Here is a 13,312-nt window from a genome sequence, read left to right on the forward strand (position 1 = left end):
GAAAATTCGAATAGCAGATTTTTGATTTATTTTTAGCTAATGATTTTGTTTACGTGATATCAGGCACATTTTAATGCACATAGTTTCTATATGCAGGATAATGAATTTCTTAAGAGGAAAAGGTAAAAGATGTTATTCCTCTTAGATAACGGCCCTACGTTCACTCTGTACGCAATTATATTCACAAAGTTAAAATGTCTTGACTAATCACTCATGCAGAGCTTATTAATGTGATTTCTTTATCATTGATTCGCTTTATTTAGGCTTTGAGCTTAATTAATATTCATGCAGAGGATTAAAAGTTGTTCAAATATAGTTTTTTTGCGCTTCTAGTTAGAGATTTTGAGCATATTTTTTTTTAAGCTATTCAGAGGGAAGAGGAAAAGGTAAAGAAAAGTTTGAAAGAAGCTGCCAAAAAAGGGGACAAGGATGTCTGTAAGATCTTGGCCAAAGAAATTGTCCAGTCAAGAAGAGCTGTTGCGAAAATGTATGCTTCTAAGGCGCAAATAAATTCCATCTCTTTAAATATGAAAAACCAACTTGGTAAGTTTTAGAGACTGGTTGTTTTCTTCAGGGCCTAGACGGTCCTCGAAAATCGTTCTTCTTTTTTTTTTCATTGATTTTTTTTTCTGATCATTTTGCTTAGATTCTACATGTACCAACCCGTTCCATTTTTTTAATATTTTGTGGTGAGGAACTGTAAAATGGGATTTGTACGGGCTAATAGTGACTGAAAGTCTAAAAAACGGAATTTCTATGGCAGTATGTGTATTGAAAGAATTGCTGTTTTATTGTGAAGATGGCCCGGCGTCTATGAATGTTATGAACAAGTTTTGACAATAATATGTAAAGACTGTTGTCCGTCAAAAGTTATGAAACTGTTAAATTTACTTATATTTCTAAAAAGGAGCAAAACACCCCCCAAAACAAAAGCGATATTCATGAAAATAACACCGTCCAACCTAGCCCACCCGAGTGCTTTATTGCGGAGCATTCAGGTACCTATCTACAAAAATGTTGAATTTTGCTTTTTCTTTTGAGGAGAAAGATAATGGATTCGTATTAATTTTTTTCCTTCATGGATGATCTTGTTGAACTAATGGTCCTTGAAAATCGGGGATAAAAATCATTTGAAAAGAAATCAAGAGTTCTAATGCTCTTTCTAAGTACGGTACTGATAAGCGTTGTGCTGCAGCAAAGGTGACTTTTTTGTCATTTTGTCGCGCAGAACAACAATTTTTACCCAGAAAGAGCAAGAAAGGAAATTAGTTTAAAACATCGAAAAACTGTATATCGAGTTTTCCATCTGTGATTTTGCAACTGTATTTGTATCCCAAGAGAAGTGTATTATCATCAAAATAATCGTCAATCGTCAAAATAGACGATTCATATTTAAAAATGTATCAATTGGTCAAAACTCGTAACCTTGAGGCATAAAGTCTCCTTTTTCCATGGAAAGCACCGATTTATCTGTTGTTTTGTTTTAGGGGTGATCTTATCGAACCAGTCATTCATAGAATGTTGTGAGGGGGCTCTTTCAAAATAAAATCGACAAGTCTAGGTTCTTGCTTAAGAAACAAAAGAGATCATGTCAGAGCAAAGTAGTTTTTTTGTGCCACTTTGTACCATTAATCGTCCGTTCCTAAAGAATAGAAATTCTGAGATAGCAAAGTAATTTTCCATAGTCTGAAAACCTAAACAATATGTTTTGAGACCCCATCATTACAAACCCCTGTAGAGTGGCTTTACTGTCATGTTGTTCCAATTTTTTTTTTTTTTTCCAGAGAGAGCTTGCATAAGACAAGAATTGATAGTCTTTTCAAAAGGCTATCACAAGCTCTAATAGAGCCGAAAAACTCAAACATGCCATACAATTTGAATATTATGAAAATGAATCAGTGTCTTGTTGTTTAAGGCCCTTGGCACATATTTATGAATCCCCATGAGGTTCGTATGAAGTCCAAATCTTCACTATTGAATTTTTGGTGAAATAAACATTCACTTTTTGCTGCCACATTAGCTACAAGGAAAAAAAAGAGAGAGAATTGGAGACACTTTGGTGCTTACCAACAAAAAAAAGTAATTCTCCTTGTTAAATATGGACTGCTCTAATGTTTCTGTGTGAGGTTGTCAACCTCAATTTTCGTTTCTAATGATTAATTTTCCTTCAATTTTAAAGTTCAAAAAGAAAAAAAAATAATGAAAGTCTACCTTCTTATGAGATTTTCCAGAATCTTGGCAGCATGGTGGCAGAAAAATTGCTGTAAAAATACCTAAAAAAATTTTTTTATTATGTTGACTCCAAATCTTAAATTTCTTAATTCAGTTTAAAATGATATTTTATTAATATTGAATTTTATATCTACTCAGCTCGTCGAAAATGCCAAGGATAATATACCTATTGGGCCCTTTTACGGGACAAAATTGCTGATTTTTTAAGGTTATGTTTGAGAGAGGCACGACGTAAAGCCTATATTGGCAAAAAGTGCTCCCAAAGAAAATTACAATGAATTGCAGATTTTTTAATGTTATGTCTAAGAGAGGCACAAAGTAAAGCCTGTATTTAGGAAGAGTTTTCCCAAAGGATACCCAAGCCCTGGTAAGGTAATTACAACTGGTCAAACAGTTATTACCTGAGGGGCCTCACTTTGATATTGAACCTCTCGAAGAGAATAGATCCCCTCCATTAATAAGGGCCAACTGCCTCACAAAGCTGATACTCAGTAAAAGATAATGAAAGACAGATAACACAACTATACAAGAGATAAAACATACACAACACAATCATAACTCAACTAACCAAAGAACCTCTAAAAGATAACACAGCTATAAAATGAAAACAGGTGAAAACTAACGGATAAATAAACGAACTAAGGGATGGAAGGGGCCCAGAGAAAAAATGTAATCCTTTTCCAATTTTCAGCCTAACTTCCGCGAAGTAGTAATAATGTCAGAATCCCCAAGACCGAATTATTTTCATGTTCCTGGGTAAATAAAGCAGAAACTTGCAATAGCGGAAATATAATATACTCAATTCAGACAGATCCTTTTTTTTAGGATAGCTGAAATACCAGACAGGAAAAGTAATGAATGGTCACAAAAGCTACTATATTGCAATGCAAGCGCGTTTCGAGAATAATGACCGCGATTAGCCACTATTTTACCATAACAAAACGCAAAATCGCAAAGAAAAGAAGAACACCCACTCTAAGTTTTTACTTAACATCCCGTACAATATTGGTCCTAAAGGTTAATAGATTCAAACAAATGTGAATACCTCACCACCGAAAATCAGAAACACAACGAACAGAGAAGTTAGAACACGGAAGACGAATGGGGATAGCCTTTCAAACAGTTCGTGGTAACGAACTGTAGTAAGGAGCGACCCGGCTCAATAGTAACCGAAACTCTAAAAAATGGAATTTTGATACCAATAGTTACATCAAAAGAATCGCATTTTAATGCTGGTTTTAAATATACAAGTTTCATCAAGATCAGTTGTACCCATCAATAGTTACGAGCCTGAGAAAATTTGCCTCAGTTTAGAAAATAGGGGGAAATACCCCCTAATAGTCATACAATCTTAACAAAAATCACACCATCAGATTCAGCTTATCAGAGAACCTTATTGTAGAAGTTTCAAGCTCATATCTACAAAAATGGGGAATTTCGCATTTTTGGCCAGAAGACAGATCACGGATACGTGTTTATTTGTTTTCTTGTTTTTTTGTTTTTTTTTATTTTTTTTGTTTGTTTTTTTTCCCCAGGGGTGATCGTATCGACTAAGTAGTCCTAGAATCTTGCGAGAGGGCTCATTCTAACGGAAATTAAAAGTTCTAGTGCCCTTTTTAAGTGACCAAAAAAATTGGAGGGGACCTAGGCCCCCTCCCACGCTCATTTTTTCCACAAAGTCACCAGATCAAAATTCTGAGATAGCCATTTTATTCACTGTAGTCGAAAAACCTAATAACTATGTCTTTAGGGACGACTTACTCCCCCGGAGTCCCCGTGGGAGGGGCTGGAAGTTGAAAACTTTGACCTGTGTTTACATATAGTAATGGTTACTGGGAAGTGTACAGACGTTTTCAGGGGGATTTTTTGGTTTAGGGGGAGAGTTGAGGTGGGTGGGGTTACGTGGGAGGATATTTCCATGGAGAGACTTCTCATGGTAAAAAAAATTTCAATGAAGGGGGCGCAGGATTTCCTAGCTTTATTTGAAAAAACAATGAAAAATAAATATGAAAAGTTTTTTCTACTGAAAGTAAGGAGCAGCATTAAAACTTAAAACGAACAAAAATTATTACGCATATGAGGGGTTACCTCCTCGTTATACCTCACTCTTTCCGCTAAAGTATTTTTAGTAATTTCAACTATTTATTCTACGCCTTTCTGATTCAGGGGTCATTCTTAAGGAATTGGGGCACAATTTAAGCTTTAGTGTAAAGAACAAGGTATCGACGAGGGTTGAACCCCCTCATATACGCAATAAAAACATACGAATATAGAAGTTCGTTACGTAAGTTAATTCGTAAGTTACGTATATTTTTTACCAATGAAAACGTTTGTAAAAAATTAAAAGTTCTAGTTGCTTTTTATGTAATCAAAAACTTGGAGGACAACTAGGCCTCCTCGTTCGCTTCGTTTTTCTCAAAATCTTCCGATTAATTGCAATTAATTAATGTGCAAATTTTGTTTTAATTATTTATGTGCGGAGAGCCAAGATCAAAACATGCATTAATTCAAAAACGTCCAGAAATTAAACAAAAAAAAAATTTTTTTAGCTGAAAGTAAGGAGCGACATTAAAACTTAAAACGAACAGAAATTACTTCGTATATGAAAGGGGCTGCTTCCTCATCAACGCCCCGCTCTTTACGCTAAAGTTTTTTACTGTTTTAAAAAGCAGAGTTAAAAGAAAGAGTCAAACTTTAGCGTAAAGAGCGGGGTGTTGATGAGGAAGCAGCCCCTTTTATATACGAAGTAATTTCTGTTTGTTTTAAGTTTTAATGTCGCTCCTTATTTTCAGCTAAAAAAAACTTTTTTTTTTTATTTAAAGCATTAAAGACTAGGTTATAGGCTCCGCAATCCCTCGCTCTTTACGCTAAAGCTTTTAATTGTTTTAAAAAGTAGAATTGTGGCAAAGAGTCAAACTTTAGCGTAAAGAGCGAGGGATTGCGGAGGGGACAACCCATTTCATATACGGAGTAATTTCTGTTCATTTTAAGTTTTAATGTCGCTCCTTACTTTCAGCTAAAAAAATTAGTTTTTTTTTTTATTTAATTTCTGAACATTTTTGAATTAATGCATGTTTGGTTTTGGCTCTCCGCACATAAATTATTAAAATGAAATTTGTATATTAATTCTTTTTTTGGCTAAATGGCTTTCTCTTAGTTTTGATCAGACGATTTTGAGAAATAAGGGGTGGAGAAGGAGGCCTAGTTGCCCTCCAATTTTTCGGCTACTTAAAAAGGCAACTAGAACTTTTAATTTTTGACAAACGTTTTTATTAGTAAAAAATATACGTAACTTAAGAATTAACTTACGTAACAAACTTACATAATCTTATATTTTTATTATATATACGAGGGGGTTTGTACCCTCGTTAATACCTCGCTCTTTACACTAATTCGTAAGTTTTGTCCCAATTCTTTAAGAATGACCCCTGAATCAGAAAGGCCGTAGAATAAATAGTTGAAATTACTAAAAATACTTTAGCATAAAGAGCGAGGTATTTATCTCCTCCTAAATACTTCGCTCTTTATGCTAAAGTATTTTTAGAACCCCTCATATGTGTAATAATCTCTGTTCGTTTTAAGTTTCAATGCTACTCCTTCCTTTCATTTGAAAAAATGTTTTCATGTTTATTTTTCATAGTTTTCTTATAGTAATGCTAGAAAATCCTGCGCCCTTCTCATTGAATTTTTCTTCCCCCGTGACAGATTCCTCCAAGGAAAGATCCTCCAATATAGCCCCCTCCCCTCAGCCCCACCCCCAAACAAAATAAAATCCCCCTAAAAACGTCTGTACACTTCCCAATAACCATTACTATATGTACACACTGGTCAAAGTTTGTAACTTGCAGCCCCTCCCCCAGGGATTGTGGGGGAGTAAGTCATCCCCAAAGACATAGTTATTATGGTTTTCTACTATGCTGAACAAAATGGCTATCTCAAAATTTTGATTCGTTGACTTTGGGAAAAAAGGAGCGTGGGAGGGGGCCTAGATGCCCTCCATATTTTTTGGTCACTTAAAAAGGGCACTAGAACTTTTCATTTCCGTTAGAATGAGCCCTCTTGCGACATTCTAGGACCACTTGGTCGATACGATGACCCCTGGGAAAAAGAAAAAAAAACAAATAAACACGCACCCGTGATTTGTCTTCTGGCAAAAAATACAAAATTCCACATTTTTGTAGATAGGAGCTTGAAACTTCTACAGTAGGGTTCTCTGATACGCTGAATCTGATGGTGTCATTTTCGTTAAGATTTTGCGACTTTTAGGGGGTGTTTCGCCCTATTTTCTTAAATAAGGCAAATTTTCTCAGGATCGTAACTTTTGAAGGGTAAGATGAAACTTATATATTTAAAATCAGCATTAAAATGCGATTCTTTTGATGTAGCTATTTATATCAAAATTCAATTTTTTAGAGTTTTGGTTACTATTGAGCCGGGTCGCTCTTTACTACAGTTCGTTACCACGAACTGTTTGAAAAGGGAAAACATAACTTGAGCATGAGAAACACTGTCAAAAGCTTTAGACAGGTCCAGGCCACAAAAATCAGGGACTAGTAGCGATACGTGGTGACCAGGCTAATTCGCCAAATGAATTGTGGGTCCAGCCTTCTTACCCCCATAACACCAAACTGTGAAAATAGAACCTCAGGTCAGATGTCTGACTCATCCCTCGGTTGTGAATTTTCGCGCCGTAGCTAAGTAGCAAATCAAACTGATAAACGAATTGAGTTAATTTTTTCAAGCATGTTTTTCTGATGAAAGTGCAGAGCGAAGTGTAAGCTCAACTTCACAGTTTATAAAACATATTTTGAAAAACTGTTCCGAGTAAACTGGCTTACGACTTTACCCTTTACTTTTAGTATTTCGGAAAACTAGCGGTTTAATGAAAGCTATTCTTGCTTGAAGTTTCTAGAGAATTAAATCATGGTTCGAGGAGTATTGCTCGGTTGGTGCTTGGGAGGGGAAATAAAAGTACAACCCAGAAAATAAACTTGATGTTCTAGGGGAGAGGGAAAAGGGAGAAATATATGTACTGCTTTTAAAAAGTTGTGAATTTATTTGATGTTTCAGAATTGTCATTCTAACTCATTTTTCATAATTTGGCAAAAAATGCTGTTTTTAGCAGAAACTTTCACTTTGGGGGGGCGGATTTTTCGTGACTTATAAACGATACTACAACTTTTAATTTTCATTTAAATGAGCCCCAACATTATTATCTAAAGCTTTTGACTCAATGCTATCACTTCCTGGTAAAAAAAGTAGAATAAACGAAACTAAAAAAAAATTCACTTTGCGTATTAAAATCAGAGTTGGGTTTTTAAAAAAATGTTTTTTTTAGTAAATAAGCATTCTTTCTTACTTTTTTTTATATTTCTTTATAGTTTTTTTTGCATCTGTTCTTAGATAGACAGAAAGCTCGGGTTTTTATAGATGTTAAAAACAAGAAGCTTTTTCAGCCGAAAGTAAGGAGTACTAAAATTAAAACTTAATATGAACAAAAATCACTTGGTCGTTTTTGATCTTCTCTTTAACCTGGAAAATGTTGCCACCCTTCACGCTAAGGTCTCAAAGTTCTTTAAAAACACTTCCTCTTCAAATTCATAGGCCTCTGTTTTTCAGGAGTTGTTATGAAAGAATTTCGCCAAAAACTCGAACTTTAATGTAAAGAGCGAGGGATGAGGAAGGGCCCGCATATACGAATAGTGTCTCTCCGTTTTAAGTTTTGATGTTGCTCCGTACTTTCAGTTGAAATTATTATTTAATTTCTGACCGTTATCCAGTTCTCCCAGAAAATACCCCTCGTGGAAAATTTCTCCTAGAAATCCCCCCCCCCCCCCAAAGAATTCTCCGTACATTAACAAACAAAAAATTCTGTACATGAACAATGGACGAATTGCAAAGCTTACGGCCCTTTCTCCAGGAGCTGTGGGGTGACTGGTTATCCGCAGAAGAACAGTTATTGAACTATTCAATTATGCGAAATGAAATGTCCTAAAAGTGTGATTGGATGTCTTTGGGGGAAAATAAATGTAAAAGGGGGGCTGGATGCCTTCCAATCTCTTTGGTCACTAAAACGGCATTAGCACTTTTTTTTTGTTCTAATGAGCCCTCGTCTGGTCTTCTAGAATCATTGGTTCGATATGATCACCCCTGGGGAAAACAGAAGGAAAAAACAACAAATAAACACGCATCCGTAATCTTTTTTCGGTAAAAAATACAATTATTCCACATTTTTGTTGATAGGAGCATCAGACATCTACACTAGAGTTAATAAAAGTAGCGTTTTAAACAAATGTAAAGAGCCATGTTAAACCGAAGATGTGCAAAAATGCAGTCAAATAATTTTTCAGGCGTAAAACTAGCGTAAACCAACATCAATGAATAAATGAAACCCGAAACGAACAGAAATTATAATAAATGACCAAGTCAAACTCAAAACGAGCTGTACCTTCTTAAGACCAGAACATAATTTGCACTTTAGTGAAAACAGTCCTTATTTTAAGTTATGTGTTTTTATTTTTCATATGGTAAAAAAGAAGAGCAAGATCACCTATATAACCAAAATTACTCAAAAAACGAATGAATGTCGATTGACAGTTGAATATGTATATATATATATATATATATATATATATATATATATATATATATATATATATATATATATATATATATATATATATATATACATAAATTTTTGAATTAAAATGGGATAGTTGTGGTCATCAAGTGATGGCTAATTGTAGAAAAAGCCGAGACAGATAGTCCAATTGAGTGAGAAGCAAACCTGGCATCGATCCCCCCCCCCCTTACTAGGATTGTATAAAAATGATGTAAGTTCATTTGTTAATAGATATGTCTCTATTATCCCTCCGTGCGTCACTCCTAGGGCAGTAGAACCAAGGTAGATAGTTATAGAGCTAAGATAGTGATAGAACCTACCAAGTGTTTGATTAATTTGGCACGGGTAAATGGTGGGAGTAAGTGCGCCTCTCTTATTGGACAGTATTTGTTTGTTCTCGTTTAGCAAGTCACGCCTGCCTGGAGTCTCAGACAGGTTGAACAGGAATTTAAAAATGACATAGGACCATATATATATATATATATATATATATATATATATATATATATATATATATATATATATATATATATATATATATATATATATATATATATATATATATAAAAATAAGTTGTCTGTGGATGTGTGGGTCTGTCTGTCGGGTGACGGTCATGTTTGTGTATTGACTGACGTCATGTTTTCGACTGACGAAATTACAGACCGGGACATCGGGACACAAACTACGACCGGGGCACCGGCACATAGGGAATATAAATGACGACCGGGACACTCAAAGAGAAAGCGACCGGGACACAAGGAATGTTCGATTAGCAATCACCATCAACAAAGCACCGGGACACAAATGACGACCGGGAGACAGGGAGTATAAATGACGACCAGGACATAAGTAAAAAAAAACTAAAAAAAGGTAAAAACTACAAAAAAACTAAAAAGAAAAAAAATTAAAAACTAATAAAAAAAACTAAAAAACTAAAAAAAACTAAAAAAGAAAAAAAAATAAAAAAAGGAAAAAAATGAAAAATAAAGGAGAAAAACAGAACTAAAAAAAAATAAAAATAAAAAAAACTAAAAAGAAAAAAAAACTAAAAAAACTAAAAAAAAGTATAAACCAAAAAAAAAAACTAAAAAGAAAAAAAGGGGAAAAATACAAAAATTTATTTCCTCATATACCATTTCAAAAACGAATGTATATACAGACCGGGACACCGGGATACAAATGACGACCGGGACACAGGGAATATAAATGACGACCGGGACACAGGGACACAACTACGACGGGGACGCCGGGGGGCTCAGGGGGATATATAAATGACGACGGGGACACAGGGAATGTTCGATTAGCAATCACCATCAACAAAGCTCAAGGGCAATCATTAGAATCATGAGGTATAACTAAAAAAACTAAAAAAAAGGTAAAAAACTAAAACCTAAAAAAAAAGACCAATTCAAAAACGAATGTATATACAGACCGGGACACCGGGACACAAATGACGACCGGGACACCGGGACACAAATGACGACCGGGACACCGGGACACAAGGAATATAAGTGACGCCCGGGACCCTCAAAGAGAAATCACAGACTGGGACACCGGGACACAAATGACGACCGGGACACATGGAATATAAATGACGACCGGGACACAGGGACACAACTACAACGGGGACGCCGGGGGGCACAGGGGGATATATAAATGACGACGGCGACACAGGGAATCGTCGATTAGCAATCACCATCAACAAAGCTCAAGGGCAATCATTAGAATCATGAGGTATAAATCTGAATACGGATTGTTTTCCCATGGACCATTATATGTTGCATGTTCAAGAGTCGGTAAACCTGACAATCTATTTATATGCACAGACAATGGGACAGCAAAGAATGTTGTATATTCGCAAGTTTTACGTAGTTAAAAACATATATATATATATATATATATATATATATATATATATATATATATATATATATACATATATATATATATATATATATATATATATATATATATATATATATATATATATATATATATATATATATATATATATATATATATATATATATATATATATATACATACATAATATATATATAAATATATATATATATATATATATATATATATATATATATATATATATATATATATATATATATATATATATATATATATATATATATATATATATATATATATATATATATATATATATATAGTATATATATATATAGTCTTATTTGAGAATTCGCTTGGTAAACACCTAATTTTGGATATAACCTATTAATACAGTGAGCTCAAGCTGGTCTGATTTCCCTATAGACATTTATTAAAACATCATTCATAATCGGATTATTTTCATTTGTTGGCTTATTGATAGTTTTGGTATTTGAGTGCAAATTCCCTTGGGACTTAGTGATTTATTAAGCAAAGAGATTTTCGTACAAGGACTTAAGAACTTGAATATATTTCAATGACATATTATCTGCAATAGCCATGTCGGAGAAATTAGTTTGGAATGCGATTTTGAACTTTTTAAATCGTGCTCGAAAAGCTGGAAATAAGAGTGACGAGATAAATCGTAAAGCATGCGAGTTTTTTACAAAGGACGATATAATCAAGGCTAAGGAGATACTGTGGTCTTCTGCTCACTACACCAATAGAGTGTCAATTAAAAAAAGTGCCGAAGACAATATTAACGAAATGTTAAAGGTATTTGAACTTTGTGAGCAACGTAACGTTGAGCTGCCAGTCTTTGTGATAGTTGAACCTGACGAAGTCCCTATCTGTCCTGGTGAGATAGCTACGGTAATCACCAGAAAAGTTACAGAAGTTTGTTATAAGCTAGACAATTTCATGAATAAGGACCCTCCCGCCCCCTCGATTGTTCCTACAGTTACTGAAACAAAGCCCTCATATGCAGTGGTACTCAAGAATTTGCCCTCTGACCTCACGAAGTCCGATTTGAGGAAAGACTTTTTGCAAAAAATGTGTGGCAGAGAGTGCTCTAAAATTGTCGAAGTTCAGCCCAGAAAAGATAATTGGCGAGTTGTTACAGCTAGCAAGGCTGATGCAGAAACTCTTGTCGGGGTCTTTCAGAACGGTGATAAATCTCTTTCTGCAACAATCAGGAGCCCCTCTCACCTCGGTATTGCTCGATTTGTCCCCAGCAATATAAATGACGATGAACTTCGCGCACTGATTCCTAAATGTGTCAGTTCAAGACAGATTGGCAACACCCACTCGTTTCGATTGAAATTTGAAACCAAAGTTGATCTTATGAATGCCATAAAAAATCCCCCAGTCATCGATTATGAGAGGATCAAAGTGGCTGAGTATCTATCCCTCCCGGTAAGATGTTTCAAGTGTCAAGCTTACGGACATATATCCAGTAGCTGCAAAAATGAAGCTATTTGCGCAGTCTGAGGTGACCATGGTCATTCAAGCTCCAAAACATCTCCTTGTCAAAGGCCCAAGAAGTGTGCATTGTGCAAATCACAGGATCATCCCTGTTACAGCTTCAAATGTCCAGTCGCCCAAGGACTTTTAAGTAAAGTTAAGTCAGCATAATGGCTCGAGCCTTAAGTCTCTTATCATGGAATATCAATGGCAAAGTGGTTGACAAAGGCCTAGTCCTCTCTGAACTTTTAAGTACAAATGAAATAATTTTTCTGCAAGAACATTTTTTGTCTCATGAAAGGAAAAATTTACTCAGCATTTCACAGAATTCTTATCTCATATTTCACCCAGCGAAAATGAATAAGAGCCGTGGCCGACCTTCAGGCGGATTAGCTATTATTTCACAATTTCCCGTCAATCTCCTTGAGTCGAATGACCATTTCATTGCTGCCGAATTTTCGGGCCTAATCTGTATAAACGTTTACCTGCCAACTAATTACTGCTCTTCGCAATCAGAGAATAAATTCATAAATGCTTGCAAAAAGCTAGCGAGTTTTGTGAAGGGAGTTTCAAAGCATCCAAATGCTTGAGTTTTGATTGCGGGAGACTTTAATTGTGACTTAACAGACAGTTCATCGCCAAGAACCCAACTCCTTCTGAATTCCCTCCCCCCTTCCTACTCAGTTGCTGACAAAACAGAAACTTTCACGTTTATTGGTGTCCTGTCAGCGACTTCTAACCTTGATCATTTTATTGCATCTTTCCCCTGTGAAACTGTCGAGGTAATTTGTGATGGCTTTTATTCGGATCACCTTCCAATAAAGTTGAAAATAAATGCTTCATTTCATGCCCCTAAACAGCCAGATAAAAAGTGGTTTTATATAAAAGACTGGAAAGAAGTTAACCGCGAGATGTTTCGTTTTGAATTTGACAGAATATTGAATAAAATAAAGGTGCCCTTTCATTTGTTGTGCACGCGCTCTGGCCTTAGTGAAAAAGAAATAGCCATCGGACTTACCACCTATCTAGCTGAAATTAACCGTGCATTAAAGTGTGCTGAAGCTTCAGCTGTCCCGTGCAAGCGTATTAGGAAA

At 35.2% G+C, this 13,312-nt stretch overlaps 1 protein-coding gene across 1 annotated transcript in view; it reads left to right on the forward strand.

Moving 5' to 3' along the window:
- Window positions 1-13,312, forward strand: part of LOC136029858 (charged multivesicular body protein 3-like) — a gene marked incomplete at its 5' end in the record, with an annotated part of 82,956 nt that overhangs the window by 50,730 nt on the left and 18,914 nt on the right. The window contains 1 exon segment of the mRNA XM_065708313.1: window positions 364-543. Within this exon segment, the coding sequence (XP_065564385.1) occupies window positions 364-543 (180 nt within the window).

This window comes from Artemia franciscana, chromosome 8 (assembly GCF_032884065.1).
Source record: "Artemia franciscana chromosome 8, ASM3288406v1, whole genome shotgun sequence".
NCBI classification, from domain to species: Eukaryota; Metazoa; Arthropoda; class Branchiopoda; order Anostraca; family Artemiidae; genus Artemia; species Artemia franciscana.